The 22,281-nt window shown below is 50.5% G+C and overlaps 1 protein-coding gene across 2 annotated transcripts in view; it reads right to left on the minus strand.

The window, feature by feature from the left end:
• Abat (4-aminobutyrate aminotransferase) overlaps nucleotides 1–22,281 on the minus strand; it is a 96,768-nt gene that overhangs the window by 13,377 nt on the left and 61,110 nt on the right. For both annotated transcript variants that reach the window (XM_010644165.2, XM_010644166.3), the window contains exons 6-14: nucleotides 20,368–20,417; nucleotides 12,988–13,068; nucleotides 12,127–12,219; nucleotides 11,674–11,736; nucleotides 8,212–8,275; nucleotides 7,563–7,711; nucleotides 6,085–6,222; nucleotides 4,802–4,969; nucleotides 2,635–2,781 (exon numbers count right to left, since the gene is read on the minus strand). In XM_010644165.2, the coding sequence (XP_010642467.1) occupies nucleotides 2,635–2,781; nucleotides 4,802–4,969; nucleotides 6,085–6,222; nucleotides 7,563–7,711; nucleotides 8,212–8,275; nucleotides 11,674–11,736; nucleotides 12,127–12,219; nucleotides 12,988–13,068; nucleotides 20,368–20,417 (953 nt within the window). The remainder of the gene's footprint in view (nucleotides 1–2,634; nucleotides 2,782–4,801; nucleotides 4,970–6,084; nucleotides 6,223–7,562; nucleotides 7,712–8,211; nucleotides 8,276–11,673; nucleotides 11,737–12,126; nucleotides 12,220–12,987; nucleotides 13,069–20,367; nucleotides 20,418–22,281) is intronic.

The following is a 22,281-nucleotide window of genomic DNA, read 5'->3' on the forward strand; positions in this document are numbered from 1 at the left end:
CCCCGCGCTAGTCTTGAACTCACAGTGATCCTCCTGCCTCAGCCTCCTGAGTGCTGGGATTACAGCGTGCACCACCACACCTGGCATTTTTTTTTTTTAATCCAGAAAGTAAAGATCATCATACTTTCCTAATTTTTTTTTTTTTTGTAATTAGGGATTGCACCTAGGGTCTTTACATTGAGCTGTATCCTCAGCCTTTTAAAAGTTTGTTATAGGGCCCAAGTCACTAAGTTGCCTTGGCTAGGCTCGAATTTGCAGTCATCCTGCCTCAGCCTCCCAGAGTGTTGGGATTACAAGTATGAACTATCACACCCAAGTTACTTTCCTAATTTCAGACTTTCTGATTTAGGGTTGCCAGGTAAAAATACAGGATGCCTAGTTAAATTTGGATTCCAGGTAAACAACAAATACTTTTAAAAGGTATATGTACGTATTAAATGTTGCATGGCATACACTTAACATGTAAAATATCAGTTGCTGTTTCTCAAACTTAATTGGGCATTCGGTATATTAATTTGCTAAACCTGGCAGCCCTATTGGTGATTTAGTGAAGCCCCTGACCCTGCCCTGTGTGTGGGGACCAAGCCCTGGACCTGGGACTTCTGAAATTTAAATGTAACTGTGGATCTTGCCTCTTCTCCATAACTTTGGCAACTCTACAAGGATGAAAAGAGATAAAGCATTTACTCTGATATCTGGCATATTAGCAGGATTGCTATCATCCGTAGATCCTAGATCATGTCAGAGAGAAACACTGGCAAGGAAAACAGACTGTGGAGTCTGCCAGATTCAGGTTCAAGCTCATGCAGCATGGTGCAGAAGCTGGCTAATTTTGGACGTGCTCCGTGCCTGTGTCCTTACTGCAAAATGAGGGTAACAGTAGGGGCTGGACATGCAGCCTTACTGCTGGACTTAAATGAACGAGTTATGCAGGTCCCTGGATAGGACTTGTCTCTCAGCAAATGAAAGCCGTCACCATTGACATCTGTCCTCCCTTCCTTATCAACACCCTGGTCGCCAGTCTTACCACTGCCCTCATGACCTCCACGATTACCTCTGTGTCCCCATTGTCATCGCCCCTCAGTGGGGTTGTGCTCAAGTCCATGTTGACAGGATGTTTCAGAATCCTAGGGTGCAGGTACTATAAGACCAGTCACCCAGCAAAAGTCATCTTTCCCCCCAAAACTCCTGGGCTCTGCTGCCTGTCCTAGCAATTCCCGTCCCCCCAGCACAGCACTGCTCCCCCAGCTTAGGAGAGCAGTGTCTGTGTGTTGGACCAAAAGCTCTAATGCAGACCTGCCTCGCCCACTGGGGTGGCCACATGTGGCTGCCGGAATGTGATGAGTCACAATTGAGAAGTGCTGTGGGTGTAAAATACCTGTCCCCCAAGTCTCATATGCTCAGTGGTGGGGCTTTTGGAAGCTGAGTGCATCATGGGCGCACACACCATACTCACCAGAGGTGGGGACTCTGCTTGGCAGAGCTGGGTCACTGGCAGGGTGGGCCTCTGCAGGGTGCATCTCCCTCCCTGGTGCCTCCCTGCTTTCTCTCTCTCTGCTTCCTGGCTGCCATGAGGTGAGCAGCTCTGCTCCCCCACTCCCTCCACCATGATGTTTCTGGCTTGGAGCCAGGGACCACGGACTGAATCCTCGTGAACTGGGAACCAAGTTAAACTTCTCTTCCTTTTCTTTTTGGTACTGGGGGTCGAACTCGGTGCTTGCGAAGCAGGAGGTGGAACCACTGAGCTAAATCCCAGGCCCTTAAACTTCTCTTTCTATAAGTTGTGGCTGTTGGGTCTTGTGTCTCACAGAGAGGAAAGTGGCTGATATACTGAATTTCACAGGTTGGGTATAAAAAAATACAAATATCATATCACTTATTCGCTACATTAATGCCTGTTAAAATGATAATGTTTTGGACCAAATGGGTTAAGTAAAATATATTATTAAAACTAATTTGATCTTTTAATTGGCTTTTTTGTCTGGTTGCTAGAACATTTAGAATTACATCTGTGGCCTTCAGGAGACCCCACTGGTCAGGACAGCTGCAGAGTGGGCTGGAGAAGGCAGCACAGAGGAGGAAACTGAGCACAGGGCTTGGGGAAGTGCCCTAGGAGTCTCTGGGAGGTTTCTCCAAGGAGGGATGTTCATGTCCGAATGAAGCGTCAAAGACAAATTAACTATCACATGGTTTCTCTTATAGGAGAAACCCAAAGCATAAATAAACGAAGGAGCCAAATGAAAGATAGATAATAGGAAACAGCGGATTCGATCTTTTTTGGGAAGGGAACCAAGAGATGGGGGGCGGAGAGGAAAAATAAGGTGCATTCTGTACATGTGCCAACTCATGACAAATGTGATACATACTGCAAACATGTACTGATAACAACTGAAAATTAACAAAAGATAGCCAGGTGTGGGGAACGGGGCTGCGTGAGCTGGAGGGTGGGGTGGGGAGGCATTACCTGCACAGGGTACGGCCCATGTCTGGAACCCAAGGGGCTGCACAGTCTGTTCAGAACTGCCGGGACAGCAGGTGCAAGGCCATGCTGAAACATGTGGCCACTGCCACAGGGGAACCCTGAGGGGCTGCGGGGCGTTCTTAGGGCCAGAGTGAGAGGCAGGAGGAAGGTACCTGGAGGTCCAGCAGTCCTGTGAGCAGGACCTTCCCTGCATGGGCTGCGTTGTTCATCAGGTCCTCACGTTTGATAATGTTGATGACCTCAGCCAGCAGTAAGTTCTTGGATGGGTCCCCCAGCCAGGTGTTGAAGATCCGATAAGGCTGGAACAGTAGGGTGGCGCACATATCACTCACCCCGAAGCGCCGCCCCCTCCCCTCTCTTGGAAATCAGATATCCAATGAGGGATCATCCAACGAGGGTTAGGAGTACAGCATACATTATCTCACTGATTCCTCCCAAGACAACCCAGTAAGTAAGTGCTGCTGTGGGAAACCAGATCCCTTGGGGTCCCGAGAGATCATGGCCATTGGTCTCTGAACTACAGTCATGCATGGCCTAATGACAAAGCTGTGATCTGAGGAACACATTGCTGGGTGATCCGCCACCCTGCAGACATCAGAGTGAGCGCACACAGACTGAGATGGTTAAGATGTCAGCAGGCGATGTAATCCCGTGGAATGACTGCGACGTGTATGGCCCATGATTGGCTGCAGCCTCACCCTGCTGCACAGAGCTGTCTGATAGTCCTCAGCGAGTAGAGCAGGAAGCTGAGGCTTGGAAAGGAGAAAGCACTGCCCACGGCAAACGTGGCTCATAGGTGATGGATTTCGGCCTGGACTGCTGGCAGTTCAACCCTCAAATGAATTATGCACCCATCCACGAGTTACTCGTGGTGATAAAGAGAACTGACCACGTGACTAGGAGTTAATCATATGCTAGAGAAGAACATTTGCAGGAATGTTTTCCCATCTTGTTCCTTCCTGCTGCCTGGAATGGAGTCGTAATGGCTGGGTAGCCATTCTGAGCCATGAGGCAACCCTGAAGGTAGAAACTACAGGGGGCAGTTGATACTTATGTTTAATGTTTAGATTTTAAAAAATGCGTTATAGTGAAAGACACATTGCCATTTTCCCCCTTCAAAATACTCCCCCCACTTCCAACACAGTAATGCCACTGTTATTGCTGCTTTCCGAAGCCATTTTGGAAAGTCTTCTTTTGTGTCTTCACAAAGTGTAATAAAAAAAAAAATGCAGTGAATGCTGCTGTCAGGCACATCCAGCAGGGAATGAAAACATTACAGTGTGTGCTCATCCACCTTACTGACTGGATCAGGCACCTTGCAACTTCCGGCTCTTCCCAAAGTCAAAACGATCACGGAAGGCGAATGCTTTGGAGTGACTCAGGACATGGAGACGACCACAACACCACGCCTGAAGACGCTCACAGAAGAGCACTTGAAGAGCTGCTTCCGAAATGGCGAGGATGATGGGAAAAATGTGATCAAAGGGAGCGGGTGTTTTGAGGGGGATGAATAGCAGTGTGTGCCTTTTGCTGTAATAATTTTTTGTTGTTGTTGTTTGGTACCGGGGATCGAACTTGGGACCTTGCACTTGTGAAGCATGTGGTGGAACCACTGAGCTAAACCCCCAGCCCTTCCTGTAATACATTTTTAAACATTCAAACCGTCATCATATATGTCAATCACTCCTTGTACATGTAGAGATGATGGAAGTAAGCGTTCTGGGCCCTGTGTGTATGTGTGTGTGTTACAAATGAGGATCTTTATGTACACAAGCAGCACAGTGCAGTGGTTAAGAACAAGAGCTCTTGGTTTGAATCTTGGCTTGGTCAGTTCCAGGCTGTGTGGCCTTGGACAACTTACTCAGCTACTCTGTGCCTGACTTCCCCATTAGTAACACAGGGGATATAAATAACAGCTATGGGTTAGATTGCTGTGAAGGTTAAAAGATCACGAGGAGTGTGTAGGTACAGAGCAAATGTTTGGTTGGCAGGAGCAAGTGTTAACATTGTTATACTCAGAGAAAGAACTCCCGAGAAGATTGACTGTGGGTAGCTGTGAAGATGAGAGCCGTGGTCACAAGCACTAATGAAATCGGTAAGGACTGGGCCAGGGATTTAGCTGAGTGGTGCTGCAGCCTACCTTGCAAGTACAAGGTCTCGAGTTCGATCCCCGGTACCAAAAAGCAAAAAATCCACAACAACAACAAAACATTGGTAAGGACTGGGCGGCGTCGGGTCAGGTGCCTGCGGTTCCTCTGGCTGGAGGGTGGGGAGGGAGGAAGGGACACTCCGGGTCTGCGGGTCTGCGGTCTCACTCACAGCATTGGGCCGGAACTCCTCCTTGTGGAAGAAGCCCCCAACCATCATCTTCTTGCTGAAGCTCATCAGGTCTGCTGGGTCGTCCAAGCCCCAGTGCTCGTGGGCCCAGAACTTGCCGGTGCAGCCCCCTCCGGTCTGGACTTCATCTACCAGGAAGGCACAGCCATGCTGACCAGCAGAGAAGGAAGTGAAGAGGGAGAGAGATAAACACCTATCAGAGGCCAGCGACCCCACTGCCCCCAATACCCCACTCCAAGCTGGCCTCATCCTCCCTGTCACCTAACCTGCCAATCAAAACGGTGTTCTTGGGCTCTGCTAAACACCAGACACTTAAAGTAAAGCACCTCCCACCAGAGCTGCATCCGAATGTACCCTAAAACTGCTGAGCAGATGGAAGAGAACCACAACACCCAGCACTCTCAGCAGCAAAGCACAGCTTGGCCTCCCTGGGCTCCAGCCCCAGGCTCAACCTCATGAGGAGGAAATGAGTATAAAAGTGAAGGGGATATTTCACTGCCTTCACTTCATCTGCCCTGTTCCGCCCTGTTCCGCGTCTCACTGGGCTATCAGTAACTCATGTCTGGCAGCCTCTATTTGTGAACTTGTTTACTGAGCTGATTAAACATATGCCCAGCCCAGCTGGGTGTGGTGGCGCATGCCTGTGATCCCAGCTCTCTGGAGGCTGAGGCAGGAGGATCGCTGTGAGTTCAAGACCGGCCTGGGCTACATAGTGAGTTCCAGGTCAGTCTCAATTACATAGTGAGACCCTGTCTCAAAAAAACAAAACAAAACAAAAAACCTCCCAATAAATAAAATAAAGGGGAGGGGGCTGAGGCCTTCCTAGGAACCTCTTAATTGAGAAAGTTTCAAAGTAAAATAGGCAGATTGGAAGCTGATTTGCAAGAAGTTTCGTTTTGTTTGAGTTACTGGAGATTAAATCAGGGCCTATGCACTGAGCTATATCCCCAGCTCTTTTGCTTGTTTGCTTATTTTGAGGCAGAGTTACTAAGTCACTGAGTTGCCTAAATTGGGTTGGGACTCACAACCTTCCTGCCTCAGCCTCCCAGAATGCTGGGATTAAAGGTGTGCACCATCACACCCAGCTGCAATAAGTGTTTGAAAGTGAGTCACAGATGTCCAGCTTCTCTCCCTGTGGTGCCAAGATCCTCTGTACATCTAGATGTTTGCACGGACCCCACAGCAGAAGTGGGGCTAACATTCTGTTCTGGGAAACCAATCCAGAAAGACCTATGGCCCACTCCAGCCTTGCCCCATCCTCTAACCTTCCTGGCGATGTCTCTCAGCTTCCGGAAGAAGTCATCTGATGCGTGGTTGTCCCCACCCTCGGACTGGATGGGCTCCACGGTGATCCCGGCCACAGTCTTCTTCTTCTTCCGGTATTTGACAATCAGATCCTCCACCTGGACCCCAAAGGGGACATGACAACGGCTCACAGAGGCTCCCGGGTAGAGACTGTGGGTGGGGATCTGGGGCCCCAAGCCCTCCTCTGAAGTCAGTTGAAACTGCGTGTTTGTGGCACTTCTGTGGTTAGCGTGGCCCGCTTTAGGAGCCCATGTGTGGCTGGGGCTGTGTCCCCCTGAGAGGGAGGCAGCAGGAGGTTAGCAGGGACCTCCTGACATCTCCCTCTGCACCAGTTACTCCGGGAAGCTCTGGGGTGCTTTTCCTCGCTTTGCTGTTCCACTTACAAATCACCTCCAGTTTGTCACTATGTGGTTATTTCTGTGCATCTTTGTTACGGCCCGGCAGTCTCTGCAGTGGGAGTCAAGAACCACAGGGGGCAGAGGAGCCCTTGGCACGTAGTTGGTCCAAACTGTGCTCTAATGAAAACTATACACAGTATGCTTCATATGAAAATATAACATGTCATTAATAGTATCAAAATATTAGTTACATGTGGACATAATAGTTTGGATGTAGTAGGTTCAGTAAAATGCTGTTAAATTAATTGTACATTTTTTTTTTTTTTGGCAGTACTGTGGATTGAACCCAGGGTCTTCACTAAATCTACAGCCCTTGTTTGTTTTTGGTGCTGGGTGTCAAACTCATCACCTTGTGAGGCAGGTGTGGTACCACTGAGCTAAATCCCTGGCCCAACAGCCTTTTGAAGTTTTTTTATTCAGGCTGGGGGAGGTGGTTACCAAGGATTTGAACCAGTTGCATCTAACTCAAAAGCCTTTATTGGGCCGGGCGTGGTGGCACATGCCTGTAATCCCAGCACTCAAGAGGCTGAGGCAGGAGGATCGCTGTGAGTTCGAAACCAGCCTGGACTACATAGTGAGTTCCAGGTCAGGCTCAACTACATAGTGAGACCCCGTCTCAAACAAACAAACAAACAAAAAAAAAAAACCTAATTTTTTTTTTATTTTGAGAGAGGGTCTTGCTAAGTCGACAAGTTGTCCAGGCTGGGCCTGAGCTTGTGACTGCCCAGCTTCAGTTTCCCAGAGAGCTGGGATTACAGGTGTGAGTTACCGTGTTTCATGACGCACACTGTTTCAGGAAGTCTATTTCCCTTCACTGTGGGGTCACCGGAGCTCGGCCCCACAGAGAACTTGGTGGCAGGAGTGGAGGACGAATACAGAGTGGGGAAACCATATGTCCCTAGCTTCTCCAGCACGGAGCACTTGAGGCACAAGGCCTCCCTGTCCTGCCGCCAGGGGGCGCCTCTCCGGCCGTCCTCCTCTGCGCTCAGGCTCGGGCTGGCGAGGGCAGGAGCAGGAACGGAGGCGGGGAGGCCAGTTACCTCCTCTAGGCAGCGGGCCTCCTCCTGCTGGTTGTCCTTCTCAAACTCCTCCAGAGGGTACTTCAGCTGCGGGAACGGAGCAATGGGCCAGTCGAAGGACGGGATGTCGATCTTGTGAATTGCTTTGGAGTGCGTGGTCGCTAGGCAACCTGAGTCCAGCGAGAGAGAAAAGCAGACTCTTGGCATGGGGCGCTGGCACGGGTGGGCTTTGAAGAGGACAGGATGGGCATTTCAGCCACGGGCGGGCGATGCACAGGAAGGGAGGCCTGCTGCCTGCAGATTCCAGCTCGTGCACCGTCCCGAGGCTGAAGCAGAGCCCGTGAGCTGTTGTGCGTGTGCGTGTGTGTGTTTGTATACTTTGTATAGTGTATGCTTTGTGACTTATCACAGGTCACGCACAGGTTCTGAAGATGAGAGCGGAGGGTCTGAGTCCTGGCTCTATCACTGAAAGGCCTTGGAAAGGTTTTCCCCCTGCTGACCCTCAATTTCCACATGTGCAGAGTGATGACAACAGTCCCCATCTGCAGGGAATTGTGTGGCATCATTGGGACAAAAATGTGTAGAACACCAGTGCCAGGCCCACAGCAGGCATGGCTGTTGTCGCTGTGATTACTCAAGTGCCACCTGGGACGGGCCGATTCCTCCTTACCCAAGGTCCTCCCGTGGAAAGCGCCCATAAAGGAGAGGATGCTGTAGTCAGGGCACCCGGGGGCCTAGAACCAAGAAACATGAGCATCAGTCACCACTGAGAGGACTGGGGACAGTATGGCGCCTTGTAAACCTAGGAGAAGACAGAAGAAGTCTGTGAGAAGAACTGAGTCCTTCTTGGGCACAAGTTACAATCTGAACTCCCAACGTCTACACCTAGCACACAGATACGTTTTGTTCACACACTTAAAATTTAAAAGTTGCCACATTTAAGACCAAGGGATGGCGTATAAATATGGCAGCTTCTGGCTTCTCACAGGTGCTACCCCATGTGGACCATGTCTCTCCGGTGGCAGCAGCAGGTGGCCTGGCGTTCACGTGCAGGGTGACCCTCCTCCTGCTGGGCCCCTGCATGCTCAGCGCCTGCTCTGCAGCCTCTCCCAGAACGCACACACTTAGGGTACAGGGCTCCGGCATCCACAGCGCGCAGGTGGTCCCTTCCCCGTGGGTGTGCACCTGCCTCCCAGGTGTCCTGAGGAAGGGGACCCAGCTGGGCACCTGACAAAGTGCTGAGGCCTTCGGAAGAGGGTTGCTGTGCCACAGGGAGAGGAGGACAAGCTTTCCTTCTCCCTTGGTTCAGGAGGGGCACGAGCGCAGCACACAGGTCCTCACCCCTTGCCAGCCCAAGCAGACGGCGCAGCTGCCACTCCTTGCACCGCTTCCTGACCCCCCCAGCAAGGTAATCAAACATGCGTCCAGGTCACTCGGGAGGAACTGCGGGGGGGGGGCCTCAGAGGCCTTCTCAGGCCAGGCTCTGGGAGGTGACAGGACAAGTTCCAGGCTGCGTCATCTCCAGCAGATCCCTGACACCCCTGGGGAGAGCTTCAAGACCTCCTCTCACAAGTTCCACAATACTCTCTTGTATATTTGCCCCCCACCCCCTTTGCAGTAATGAGGATTGAACCCGGGGCCTTGTGCGTGCTAGGCAGGTGCTCTGCCACTGAGCTGAAGCCCCTACCCGCTCCTACCATGTCTTGTATCCTTTCTTCTTTTCTTTTTTTTCCCTCTTTCTATCTTTTTCTTTCTTTCTTTCTTTGGTTTTTTGAGACAGGATCTCACTATGTAGTTGAGACTGACCTGGAGCTCACTGTGTAGCCCAGGCTGGTCTCAAACTCACAGTGATCCTCCTGCCTCAGCCTCCCGAGTGCTGGGATTACAGGTGTGCGCCACCACACCTGGCTCTTTTTTTTCCCCTTCCTTTCTTTTCTTTCTTTTCTTTTCTTTTCTTTTCTTTTCTTTTCTTTTCTTTCCTTCCTCCCTCCCTCCCTCCCTCCCTTCCTTCCTTCCTTCCTTCCTTCCTTCCTTCCTTCCTTCCTTCCTTCCTTCCTTCTTTCTCTCCTTTCTTCTCTCTCTGACAAAGAGTTTAATAAAGAAGAACAGTTTGGGTCATACAAGATCATTGGGAAGGCAGGAGTGCTATTACAAGACACACAGGAATCTAAAAAATCTTCCATGGTGAACGTCTCTCCAGAGGCCTCCCAGCTCAGATTCTTCAGCAGTTCCTGCTCCTGTTTTTCAGAACTTTTCTCTCAGGTCTTCACCCTCTCTGCCTCCCTGGCAAGCCTGTCCGCCATCATAGCCTCAGCCATTCTCTTCCCGGCTTTCTTCAATTTCTAAATCTGTCTCTGGATGTCTGGTAAAAGTTGGAAAATTCCTGGGATCATCTCTTTCCAGACAAAGGGTGGACTCCGGACCAGTGCGCAAACTCTATACCTGATTGGCCCAGGGATCCACTCTGATTTCCAAAATTTCATTTCATTATCTTAAAAGCATTTGCAAAATCCAATTGGCTTAAAGTTCCTGGGGCTGGAGTCCCTGCGGCCTCCAGCTTGCACTGGGCTGCTGGGCTTTTCCTGCTCCTCCTCCTGTGGGCCACACCTGACCTCACTGCCAGGATGGGAAGTGATCCTGGCGCTGGCCCCAGGAAGATGCAGCTGGTCAGTCGCTCAGGAAGTGCAGAACCCACAGCAGCTCTCCACTTCTTGGTGGCACGGACTCATTTTTTCTGTAAGTTTTGGGATATCGTACTTCTTTCAGACTTCCCCACAGAAGGAAATGAGTTTGCTGCCAGCTCCCCCATCCCCATGGGCACGGCACTTGTCTTACGCTACTCCTGAGAGGCAGACAGGCTGCGGATTGCTAGAAAATGCCTCCTTTCTTCATTATAAATGTAATGCAGAGAGCTGGGCGTGGTGGCGCATGCCTGTAATCCCAGCACTCGGGAGGCTGAGGCAGGAGGATTGCTGCAAGTTGGAGACCAGCCTGGGCTACACAGTGAGCTCCAGGTCAGTCTCAACTACATAGTGAGACCCTGTCTCAACCCCACCACCACCAAAAGAACGAAAGCACAAGAAAAACCAAACCAAAACAACCAGTTTCGCCACTCAGGGCCTAGCCATTGTGAATGTGGTAGCAGGATTTCTTCTAGTATTTTCCTGTATATTTACTTACATGGTTGAGGGAACAGTATCCATATAATTTACATTCTACACTTTTCACCAAATGAATGTCCAGGCCAGGAGAAGCCTTTTGTAACTATTTTCACTGAGGAGTATTACTATGTGTGTAAGCGGTGGATAAGCAGGTGCCGTATCTCTCGATAGTCTCTCTGTGTGTTTCTTTCTTGTTTCCTTAAGGCTGCAGACACTTCGGCTGAACCTTCATGGATCCCATGCACAAAGAGGACAAGGCTGATTTGGCTGAGCTGGTGGGAGCCGGTAACGACCTACTCCATCTTCCTGGAGCCCCTACCCTCTCTCTGAGCCCCAACAGTGGCTTCCTTGGTGTTTCTGGCAACTGCTAGGGTTTCATTTGGAATCCCTACATTTAATTCCTCTTTCCCCACTCCTTTCCTGGACGGGGATACAGGTGGTTTCCTTTTTTTTTTTTTTTTGGTAGTGGCAATCGAACTCAGGACCTTGCGCTTGTGAGGCAGGCGGTAGAACCACTGAGCTAAATTCCCGGCCCGTGGTTTCCACTTTTTAAAAATGTGGTTACTATAAACACAGATGGGATGAACGCTCACGCATACAATTTAGCTGACATTTCTGGTTGTTCTATACAGTAAGTCCCTGCCTCATGAACATTTGAGTTGGGAACTTTCATAGGTGGATGGTAGAAGACTCACTTTGTCAGACTTACGAACTTTCTCCAGGCAAAGCACTCATTTGTAAATTGGGACTTACTGTGGATCACATTGATACCCTCCTTACACCTGTCAAATGCAGGCCTTTGTTCTGGGAAATTTCTGAAGGCTGGACAGGAAGTGCTCCACTCAGCCCCAGCCTGCAGGGAGTGGAGAAGCTTGAGGACCCTTCCTAACTGAGAAAGACAGGGTCAGTCAGCTGGAGCGAGTCACACAACTCCCCCAAATGAACAAGGAAAGAGGCCCAGCTCCACCTACCTGGTTAATCATGCAGGACTCCAGCTCCTCTTTTGAGAACCCTCTTTGCCCTCTTTCCTTGCTCTGGCAAAATAGAACAGAACAATACCTGAGACGCTGGGGGTAGATGGGATGTAAACTTTCCACCCAAATCTGTTTGGTTTAGTGGGGACCACTGGCACTTTCTCAAGAGGTGATCTCATGTGCTGATCCTGACACCCCTTGAAACTATCCACTGTGCTTTCAACAGAGCTAAGCTCTGTTGCATTGGTACTTCTTATGCTGGTGAGAGTGACAGTAAGTACACTGGGTAAGTTTGATGTCAGATCCCTGCGTGGCCCTCTGTCCCATCCTTTCAGATGCTGGGAAAGCCACAGCCAGCCCTCCCTGGACTTGACCCAGGACACTAAGTCTAATGCTCCAGGCTGTTGGGATGAGCTGTCAGACAGGGTTTGTCTGTATGCCAAGCCTTACCCGGTACCACATGAAGATGGTCTTGAAGGCGTTTTCGTTGGAGCAGGAGCCGCATGCCATGGTGACAAGCTGGGACATCCCCTTGGGAGCCACCTGCGGTGAGGGAGCCAGGAGTGAGCTCAGGCCCACCTGACCCCCACTTTCCCTCCCGGAAGTTGTACTCCCAGGGTCCTCCCACCTCCCCCATCTGGGAGCCATAGTCAGGGGAGGGAGAGGACACCGGAAATCTCAGAAGCTGCAGATGTGAAGGGTGGGGTTAGGCTCGTGGAGGGCTGGAAAAGAAGCCCAGGAATGCCTGGAAGCTGGCAGAAAAGGCACAGAAAGCCACATTCATGCCTTCTGATGCAGCTGTCACTAAGATACCCGCACTTACAGCTAAAGCTGAAAAATCAGGGGAGGAATGAGTTATTCTTGCAGAGTTCCTCACACGGAACAAATATTAATTCTCCCCCATTCCCTTTGTCCTGCATGCAAAATCCCCTTCTTTTCTACAAGAGGAAAATTAAAAATACTCTTCATGAAACAATAAACCCAGCCAGGTGTGGCAGCACACGCCTATAATCCAACACTCTGGGAGGCTGAGGCAGGAGGACCGCAAGTTCAATCCCAGGCTTGGCAAGTCAGTGATTTAGTGAGATCCTGTCTCAAATAAAAGGGCTGGGGACGTAGCTCGGTGTGAAGGCCCTGGGTTCAACCTGAGGGTTGAATCCTCTCTATATACAGTAAGTCCAAAGAGCAATACCGACTCCTTTATGGTTATGAACTGCGATCCTTTGTTGCCCCGGCTGACCACCTGTGAGGGCAGTGGGGTTGGAAGACGGAAGTGGGGCTGCAGTAGGGCAGGACCGTTCCCGGACTCACCGACAGCAAGGACTCCCTGAGCTTGTTCACGAAGTTCTCCGGAGGCAGGATGCCCAGGGCAGGTCTGTTGATGAAGGCGCTCTGGAAAAGGCCAGCAGAAGACCAACAGTGACTTCTCAGGGGGTCCCCAGGTCCCTGTTTACCTTGTTCCTCTTCATGGAGGAGGGGCTCAAACAGGCTGTGAGTAGCACTGCAGGCTGTGGGTGTCTGTCGGCGTTGAGGATGACAGATCTCCCTAACTTTTAGAGAGACTCACTAGGTTTGTTCCGGATGTAAAAGGAGTGTCAGTTTCTTAGTTGTGATATTGTGCTATGATTATGCAAAATGCTTCCACGGAGGGGAACCGCTAAGGGTACAGGGGACCACTTTTTGTATTTTTTGGTTTGCAGCTTATCGTAAATCTACACTTTAGAAAACCCTATCAGAATGGTCAAGACATGGACACTGACACGCATTACCTAGGATGTTGAGAATCCGCAACTCTCCCTGGGGGAAGGTTAGACGGTGTCTACACTTGGAAGGCCAAACACCTGCTCCTATAGTGGTGAGTCTGCACTTACCCTGTCACCCAGCAGTCCACTCCAAGGTGTTCCCACAAGTGGAACCGACTCAATGTCCCTCCACCAGGGGAAGGATAAACAACCCGTGGTTCACGCACACCATGGAATACTACTCAGCACTGTAAAAGAACAACCTTCCAATAGACAAGATTACATGGAAGGATCTCACAGTCACGGTGCTGAGAGAAAGAAGCCAGAAGCCAACAGCAGTAGCATGCACGGTTCCACTTACATGGCATTCTAGAATAAGCAAAGTGGTGGAGGCAAAAAAAAGCTCATGGTTATCTAGGACTGGAGCCCAACTGGCCACGAGAGGCACCAGGGGATGCATGGAGCAATGCGCTTTTCTATCCAGATTTTTAAAAATTCCAGTTAAAAACCACCTACCATAAAACGCACCATTGTAACCATTTCTCAGTGTACATTAAATGCATCCACACTGTTGTGCAGCCTTCACCGCCATCCATCCCCAGGACTCTTCCATCCTCCCACACTGAAATCGTTCCCCATCTCCCTGCTCCCAGCCCCCGGCCCCCGTTACTGTCTTGTTCTGTGACTGCTGGGACTCTAGGGACCTCCATGGAATCTGTTAGTGTTTGTCCTTTTGTGGCTGGCTTATTTCACACAGCACAGAAACCTCAAGGTTTGTTGGCTCTGCACTGGCTTGTGCCGGAATTTCCTTGCTTTCTGTGGCTAATCCTCATCATGTGGGTGGGCCACCTGCGCACCAATGGTCGGTGGGCTGCCTGCCCTTCCTGGCTATTGTGAGGGTGCTGCTGTGGACGGACGCGTGCAGATGCTCCCAGGTTTTGCCTGCGATTGCACCAAAGAGCATGTGTTCACTGTACGCTGAAAAGGGTGGGTTCTACTCTACCTGAGTTGTACCTGAGCTTAAAAAAGAAAAAAACGAGACAAGGGCCGGGGATTTAGCTCAGTGGGGTCACTGCCTGCCTCACAAGCACAAGGACCTGAGTTCGATCCCTGGCACCAAATAAATAAATCAATAAAAAATTAAAATTAAAAAATGAGGCAGGGGGAGAAACTCTATGAGGCTGGATTGCTCTGGAATTTCTAAATAGACTAGGGCATGGGGCAGGGAAGCTGGCTCAATAATCAGAGAGGACTGAGTGTGAGAAAAGCCAGGCTAGGAAATGTTATGTTTGAGTCCGTACAGTGGTGCAAGCCTGTAACCGCAGCACCTGGGACTCTGGGGCAGTAGGATCCTGATTTTGAGAACAGTCTGGGCAACTTAGTGACACCATGTCAAAGAAAAAAAATTTTTTAAAAGGAAAGGAGGAATATGATGTACATTAACTTTAAAACTCTGGCCCCAAATATTTTAAACAAACTCTGGGTAGGGGACAGTCCCACATACCAGTCCTACATGGTGCTCTTGACCTGCTGTCTCTAAGAGCCAGGTTTGGTTGCTGGCCCATACAGCAAGGTGAGGTGCCTGGCAGGGCCACTGTCCCACACGCCACCGTAGAAGCTCACTGCTATGTCATCTGGCACTTCCCTTAAGGTGCAGAAGGTGGAAACCAGACCAGCAGCGGCCAATCCTGGGAGGCCGCCAACCTTGGGAGAAGGTTCCATCGATGGAGTTGTTAGTGAGTGTTAAGAGCTGGATTTCACACTCTGACCTGGCCGTCTTGCCACCTGCTCCAGACTTGTACCACCTGCCTGACCTAGCTGAGTCTCTACCCCACCTTAGTCCCGCTCAACTCTGAGGACACGATGCCTGCAGCCCGGAGTCCCTCTCAGGTGGGCTGGCTGCCTGAGGGACCTGTGCTTCATCAGACTGTCCCAATCCATGGTTAGGTTCAACGCCGACCTTGGGGGGGAATTTGATTCGATTCTCATCCAATTTGGTTTGCGACCAGAATCGCAAGCGAGCATTAAATTCATGCACCACGGTGCCACTGTAATCCCACCTGCATGCTGAGTGACACCCCTGTCCCCGCCAGCACCAGGACAGTCGGCAAATTGCCATGACAACAACTAGAAAGAACCGTGAAAGTGCAGAGAGGTGGGAACCAAAGCCTAGGCGCAGACATGACAGTTCCTCCCCTTTCTGAATCGATTCCTACTCTCATGCCTGTCACCCTATGTCTATCACCCCCTAACCCCCACTGGGCTGAGAAGTTGATGTGCAAGTTGATCTCCCACTTTACTTCTCCTACTCCTGGCCAGTAATAAAAGTCTCCACTGATCATTCGGAGCTTGCTAATGGTTCCACTGTCCCAAGAGAGAAAAAGAACCCAGTAAGGAACAAGAAATTGGCAACAATCTCAGGCTAGCAGAACTTCTCTAAAGACACGATTTCAAACGCAGGTGAAAGCGATGTGTTTACCACTCAGGCAGCACCGCTTATAACAAGCAGAAGGGGAACAGTGTCAGAGTGGTGTCAGGTCAGTGCACACGAATTCAAGGTACTGTTACAGGACTCTTAGCATTTAGGGCAAGTTCCAATCTCATGGGAAAGGTTAGGTTGCAGAGATATTCCTGTCTATTTCTAGCAATAACCAATTAGGAAGGTTTGTACTCCTAACTCCATCCTTGAACTTCTTTATTGAGTCCCCTTATGAAAATGCTGCATGGTATTTCTGGAGGGTAGAGCACATACATTCACAGGATTTGGGCTCAGGGGTGCAAAAGGACTAGATTAGGAGTTACAGCTGATAAGGCTAAGTCAGTTAAAATTAATGAGTCTCAACTACTTTCCCTGTAAATCGGGCAGAGGGTGGCCTGTCCTTCCTGCTCACGGGGGTGCCAGGAGTGACCCAGGAGATAGTGGTTCATCTATGGGGGTGGCCCCAGGCCAGGCAGGCTCAGAGAGAAGGGACAGTGAGCTGCAGGGAGAAGAGCACTGGTCCATCTTGGGCACCCACTCTGTGATGGTCTTGGGCAGGGGCTTCACAAAGCTTTAGGATATACCTCGTCACACTCACGGATCAGAAAGCCTTAGAAGCTACTGTACTGGAGGACAGAGATGTATCAGACTTAGTGGCAAAATGCGTCAGGACAGTGGATGCAGAATAGTTCAGCTCTACAGGAACTAAGAGGCAAAGGGCACACAGGGGTAGGGGTCATTCTTGGGATCCCAGGAGGGAGGTGAGCCAGGGACACAGCTGGAGGTTGACCAGGAGTCTGAGGCCCCACTGTGTTGGTGGTTGGAGCTGCTTGCACGGTAATGACAGACACCTACAGGGGAGAAAGAACAGCTAGTCCAGGGGGAGGGAGCTGCACCAGGATGAACAGGGAAGTCACGCAGAAGTGGATTCGGGCTATAAAAACAGATCATATCTTAAATGCAGTGTGGTATCTTGGACCAGATCCAGCACAAAGGACGGCACTGGGAAGATGGTAAAATCTAGATTGGTCTCCTGTTGGCTTTGGGAACTGGCTTGGGCTTCCAGAAAGTGTGAATGATTTATACCTCTGATGCCTTTTCTTCGTGACTACCCAAGTGAGCCCGGGGGAGAGGCATGGGAAATGAACCTTCTTCCCCTTGTAGAGTTGGGAAACTGAGGTGCAGAGAGGTTGAACAAGTTGTCTGAAGACATGCAGACAGGAAAGGGCAGAACCGTGTCGCACATCCAGGCTAGGTGCACGTGTCACTCTGTCACACCCTTCAGGCAGGCTCCCCCTGCCGAAGGGGAATGCCAGATATGAGTGCTTGGTGAACCCGGAGACCGGGGCTGGCCCCCGAGGCCTTTAAGGAGCATTTCCTCCTCACTCTAAGCTGTGTGTGGGGCTCCTAAGACTGGAATGAGGTGGAGTCAGACTGCCACCGCGGGCTGTGGGGAAGAGACTCCCAGCGGAGGACCGGCACACTGGTAGCTTGACTGCCTATCTGGGCCTGGGAAAGATGCGGGGGTGGTGTTCTTGTTCAACAAAGCGCGACACCAAGAACAGAAGCTATCTGGGACATCATCAGGTCACACTATCAAATGAGGACAGGTTTCTAGAAGATTCACCATCAATCAGTCCATTAGTCTTAAAGTGCAGCATGAACAGAAGGGGCTTGGTTTAAGTGGCTGTGAAACCTGGGCCTGTTACCCTAACCTCTCTGAGCTTCAGGGTCTTCATCTGCCAAAATGGGGACCCTTCTGGCTTGCAAGGAGGTAGGAGGTGACGCAGATACAGAGAATACAGGAGCTCAGACTGGAGGGACAGACTCATGCAGTTGGAAAGGCCTGGAAGTCACAGGTGGGCGTCTGTCTCACCTAGCCAGGACCCCTGTGCTATGTCATTCCAGGTGCAGCTGTCATGGACTGCAACATGGCCCTGGTAACAGAGGAAATCATAACTGGAACCCAGGTATTAGATTCAGGGGATAATGGTTCGTGCAGTCACATGAAGTCATCACAGTGGAGCGTCACAGTGGTGCTGTGACAGGTTCCTTCTCCGGACTTGGGGAGCTGGCAGGAAACGGATGGGTGAGTACAACAGCCGCTATGATGACTGGTAACAGAGCACAGGTCAAGAAATGAGGCTGGGCTGGCACGCGGCTCTGGGACAGCGCTCACCTAGCATGGGGGAGGTCCTAGGTCCCATCCCCAGTAAAAAAAACAAACAAAAGGCTGAAGAAGAAAGCAGGAGCCAGATCAGTAAGGGCTTTGCTTTGGGTATGGAGGACCTTCCTAAAGGTGGGTTCCATGCACTGTGGGGAGGCCCCGGGACTGCTGGGCTGGGAGGGGGTGAGGCAGGAAATGTGAGGGCTGCAGGAGGGAGGTGCCGGGAATGTGAGTGGGGGAGGGGAGGGGCAGGGCCGAGGGGTGCCTGCCCCAAACCAGAATCCCCGGTCCTTGACGTCACGTGTCCTTGGGAGGATTCTGCCTCTGCAGGCAGCTGACATTGCAAATGTGTTTGACATGTTTGTTGACATGTTTTTTTCAGTACCAACTGCCAAGGCATCTGGGATTCCTATGCTGTTTCGGAACAGAGCCGGGCTTCGAATGTAAACATCCGTGGAGCCTCTGTGGGAAAAGCCTTCATCAAACCCCTCCCAAGGGTGGGGGAAAGGTAATAAGGGAGAGGAAAAAAAATATGAGAAACTGAAAAAATGGAAAAAAAGTGTTTGTAAATGGGGAGGGGAGGAGGGGGTGAAGGGAGGGCAGGGACAAGGGGAAAAAATGAGAATCAAGACCTATTATGTAGAGGTACAGAATCCCAAAGATGAATGTAACTGTATTGCATACCTAGATTGTACCAATAACCTCAATATAAAAGGAAAAAAAATATCAAAAAAAACAAAAAACAAAAAACCTCCCAGAGACCCCCAGTTTCCTCTACAGCAGGCCCTGGACCTGGCAAGAAGGTCCCCCAGCCCCCCTAGGAAGAGCACCCTCTTCCGTAAGGAGGAAGGGTGGTTGTTTCCAGTGATCTTCAATTCTGTCCATTAAACGGGAAGAGTGTTTTGAGACTGCGGACTCGGTTCCTCACCAGGACTGGGTGCTCAGTCCCCTGTGCCTTCCTTAGATCTGTGTTTGGCTATTGAGCTCCATGTCATGTGTGGACCAGGATGTCCCTCTCTAAGTCCATCGAAAGCCCTCCGATGACACCCTGTGTCGGTGAGGATTTGGAGCAACTTGAGCCCCCTCCTGTCCCCGCACTGCTAGCGGGAGTGGAAATCAGGGTCAGCCTGAGGAATTGGCGGGCTTTGCTGAAACCCAACACAGACATGTGCCAAGGCCAGGGGTCTACTCTTAGCTCTGTGTCCAACACTCACTGATGTGCTCAGCGTGACACAGACTCATGGCAGCCATCTTTGTAAGAGCCCCAAACTGGAAACCACCCATGTGCCCCTCAGCAGCAGGATGGACACACTGATCACAGTGCATTCACACAACGGGACTCTAGAAAGCCACTAGACAGTGGCCACATGTGACTCTGAGGATGAATCACACAGATGTGACTTGTTTTGGTCATTGTTTTCCTTTGCAGGGGTGGGGATCGAACCCGAGGCCTGTGCGTGCTGCCAAGTGCTGGAATTACATCATTGCCATATTTTTTTTTCTTTTGCAGTACCGGGGATTGAACTCAGGACTGTGCGCTTGCAAGGCAGACAGCAACGCCCCTGAGCGAAATCCCCAGCCCCATCACTGCCTTTGTCATTTTATTTTGAAAAGGGGCTTGCTAAGTTGCTAAGTTACTTGGACTGGCCACGAATTTGTGATCTTCCTGCCTCGGCCCTCTGAGCAGCTGGCAGAACAGGTGTGCACCACTGCTCCTGGCTTCAGACATGAAATACACCAGGTAAGACAGAGTGCACACTGTGTGATTCCATGTATGTGGCCACAGAGAACAGGAGAGGCACCCGCCAGTGGAAGGTGTGGTCTACCAATTTGGAAGCTCGTTTGTGGGTTTTTTCCCAGCATCTCCACTGTCTGTGTGACTTGGGCAAATACTTAACCTCTCTGTTCTTCAGTTTCCTCAGGCGTGAAATGAGGATAACAACTGTACCTGCTTCTCAGATACGTCACTGTTACAGCTGCAAAGAGCTGAACATGGTGTTTAGTGCAAATTTTTTCCTCCATCAGCATTACTCATTATTATCACGACTTTACAACTATACAACTGCAGGCCGTGTTCCGCGGCACTCCGTCCGGTCGCAACCCTTGGCTTATGTATGTTGTTGGCCAACTGCCCCTTCGGGAACAGGACTCCGTGCCTTTGGTCCCTAAGGCACTCTGAGTGCCTAGAGCACAGTGTGAGCTCGATACCTTTTGTGGAAGGGTGAATGAACGAATGGACTGTTTCAAACAGCTGCCCGGTGAGTGGTGAGAAACATTTGGTCTTTATGTAACGGGAGACGTACCACATTCTGAGGCTGCTGGACCAGTTTTGCCAGGGCAGGATGGCTGTAACCTGGGGAGAGGAGGGTGTGTTACACGGAGCATCACATTCCTTTTCCTCCCCTCCCAACTGTAAAATTCTCTTCACATGCCACAGGTCTTTCATCCTCTGCAGACAGACAGATATTCCCGGGGTCCTGACCTTGTCTTAGACTCTCGTCCCACAGCCCTGAAATCTACAACCAGTGCCTTACGGGATCTGGTATTTGTTTGGGTTTAGCCCCGCTGGACTGGACAAACAAGAGGTGAAGGTGAGGTCGCAGCACATTTCTACACAAGGCCAGTGAGACAATCTGTGGATCCCTCCTGCTCCCTGCCAGGGCCCATGGACTGAGGCCCCCGGAGCCCAGTGAATGTTTGCTGTTTGTCCGGGGACTGTGCGATGCCACCTGCATCTGTCACCAGCATTCCTCATCCTGGGCTTATTCCCAGGGTCCCACGGCATTTATCGTCCAGACAGGGCTGGCGTCACGTGACAAGGCTCAGCATCTGCCTTGATCCGGCAATTGTTCTTCTGCGAATTTATCCCACAGATGCATCTAAAGACTTAGCTGTGACCGCCGACAGTCTAGACTTGAAAGCAACCTAGCGGCCATCAATAGCAGATCAGGGAAATAAACCATGATGCATCCCTATGACGCACGCCTTCTAATGTGACTCTGCAGCTGCGGAAAAGGATGAGAGATCTGTCCTCTGTGCCAAGCAGAATGATCTCTGGAATCTACTGCTATGTGGAAAAGGAAAGAGATGGGGTACAGAGGTGCTTATGTATGCACTGACTATCTTGCTATGAGAAAACAACAGTTGCTTTTGGGAGAGGAATTGGGGGGGATTGGGCTTGAGAAAAACGCTACCCCAGTTAATTATAATTTTAAAACAATTTTTTACATATGGGGGACTGAAACCGGATGCAACTTTATCACTGTTATACCTCCAGCCCTTTATGGTCTTTTATTTTGAGACAAGGTCTCTCCACGTTGCCCAGAACTTGAGGTTCTCCTGTCGCAGCTTCCTAGCATGCCATGATTACAAGGAAGGTGCCACCACACCTAGCTTAAAAACAGAGTAATAATAATAATAAAAAACCTTAATCCATAAGGCTTACTCTGTGGTCATGTTAGATTCAGACAAGATGATTTTAATGTTTTGGGCCCTTTTGAAGATGTTCTCTAAGATCCTATTGCATGGTAGGTTCCCTAGGAGCTCTTCTGTGTCTTGGAAAGCTGCCTTGCAGGCTGCTGAATGCTTTGCAGGAACCCAAGGCCTGTGCCAAGAGGCCCAGCAGGAGGGAGTCTCAGGGAGCCTCAGGATCACGGTGTCTCTGGAGGCCACTAGGTCTTGCTGAACTCTTCCCAGAGCTGCATCGGAATGGAATGGCGGTTCTACACAGAGGGAGGAGGAGTGAGGTGCCCAGGCACAGACCTGACAGCCATGGGACTTTGGTGCCTATTTTGGGCACCGAGCAGGTCAAATAGGACAAGAAAAGGGGCAGCTGGACCTCCCTGATCTGACCACTTCCTTCATTCAGGTGGCCGCTTTGGGCTCCACGATCACACCTGTTGGCATGCTTAACTTTTAGCAAATCACCTGCCTCGAGTGCCCTTTCTTTGCCTCTCTGTGTATCTAGATTTTTCTTTGGCTACAGTGCCCCAAGGAGGCCTCCACCTCAGGGAAGCCCTTCACCAAGATCTGCAGCCTCCCTCCCTCCCCTACTTTCTCTTCCCTGTGAAGCCTGAGTGTAGCACATCATAGCGATAGAATAAAAAAATCAGGTGATCATCTCATCAGACGCAGAAAAGGCATTTGACAAAACCTAATGTGGTTTCACGATAAACACTCAGTAAACTAGGAATTGAAAAGTGCTTTCTCAGCCTGCT

Source organism: Fukomys damarensis, unplaced genomic scaffold (assembly GCF_012274545.1).
Source record: "Fukomys damarensis isolate Sample0158 unplaced genomic scaffold, DMR_v1.0_HiC HiC_scaffold_34, whole genome shotgun sequence".
In the NCBI taxonomy this organism is placed as follows: domain Eukaryota; kingdom Metazoa; phylum Chordata; class Mammalia; order Rodentia; family Bathyergidae; genus Fukomys; species Fukomys damarensis.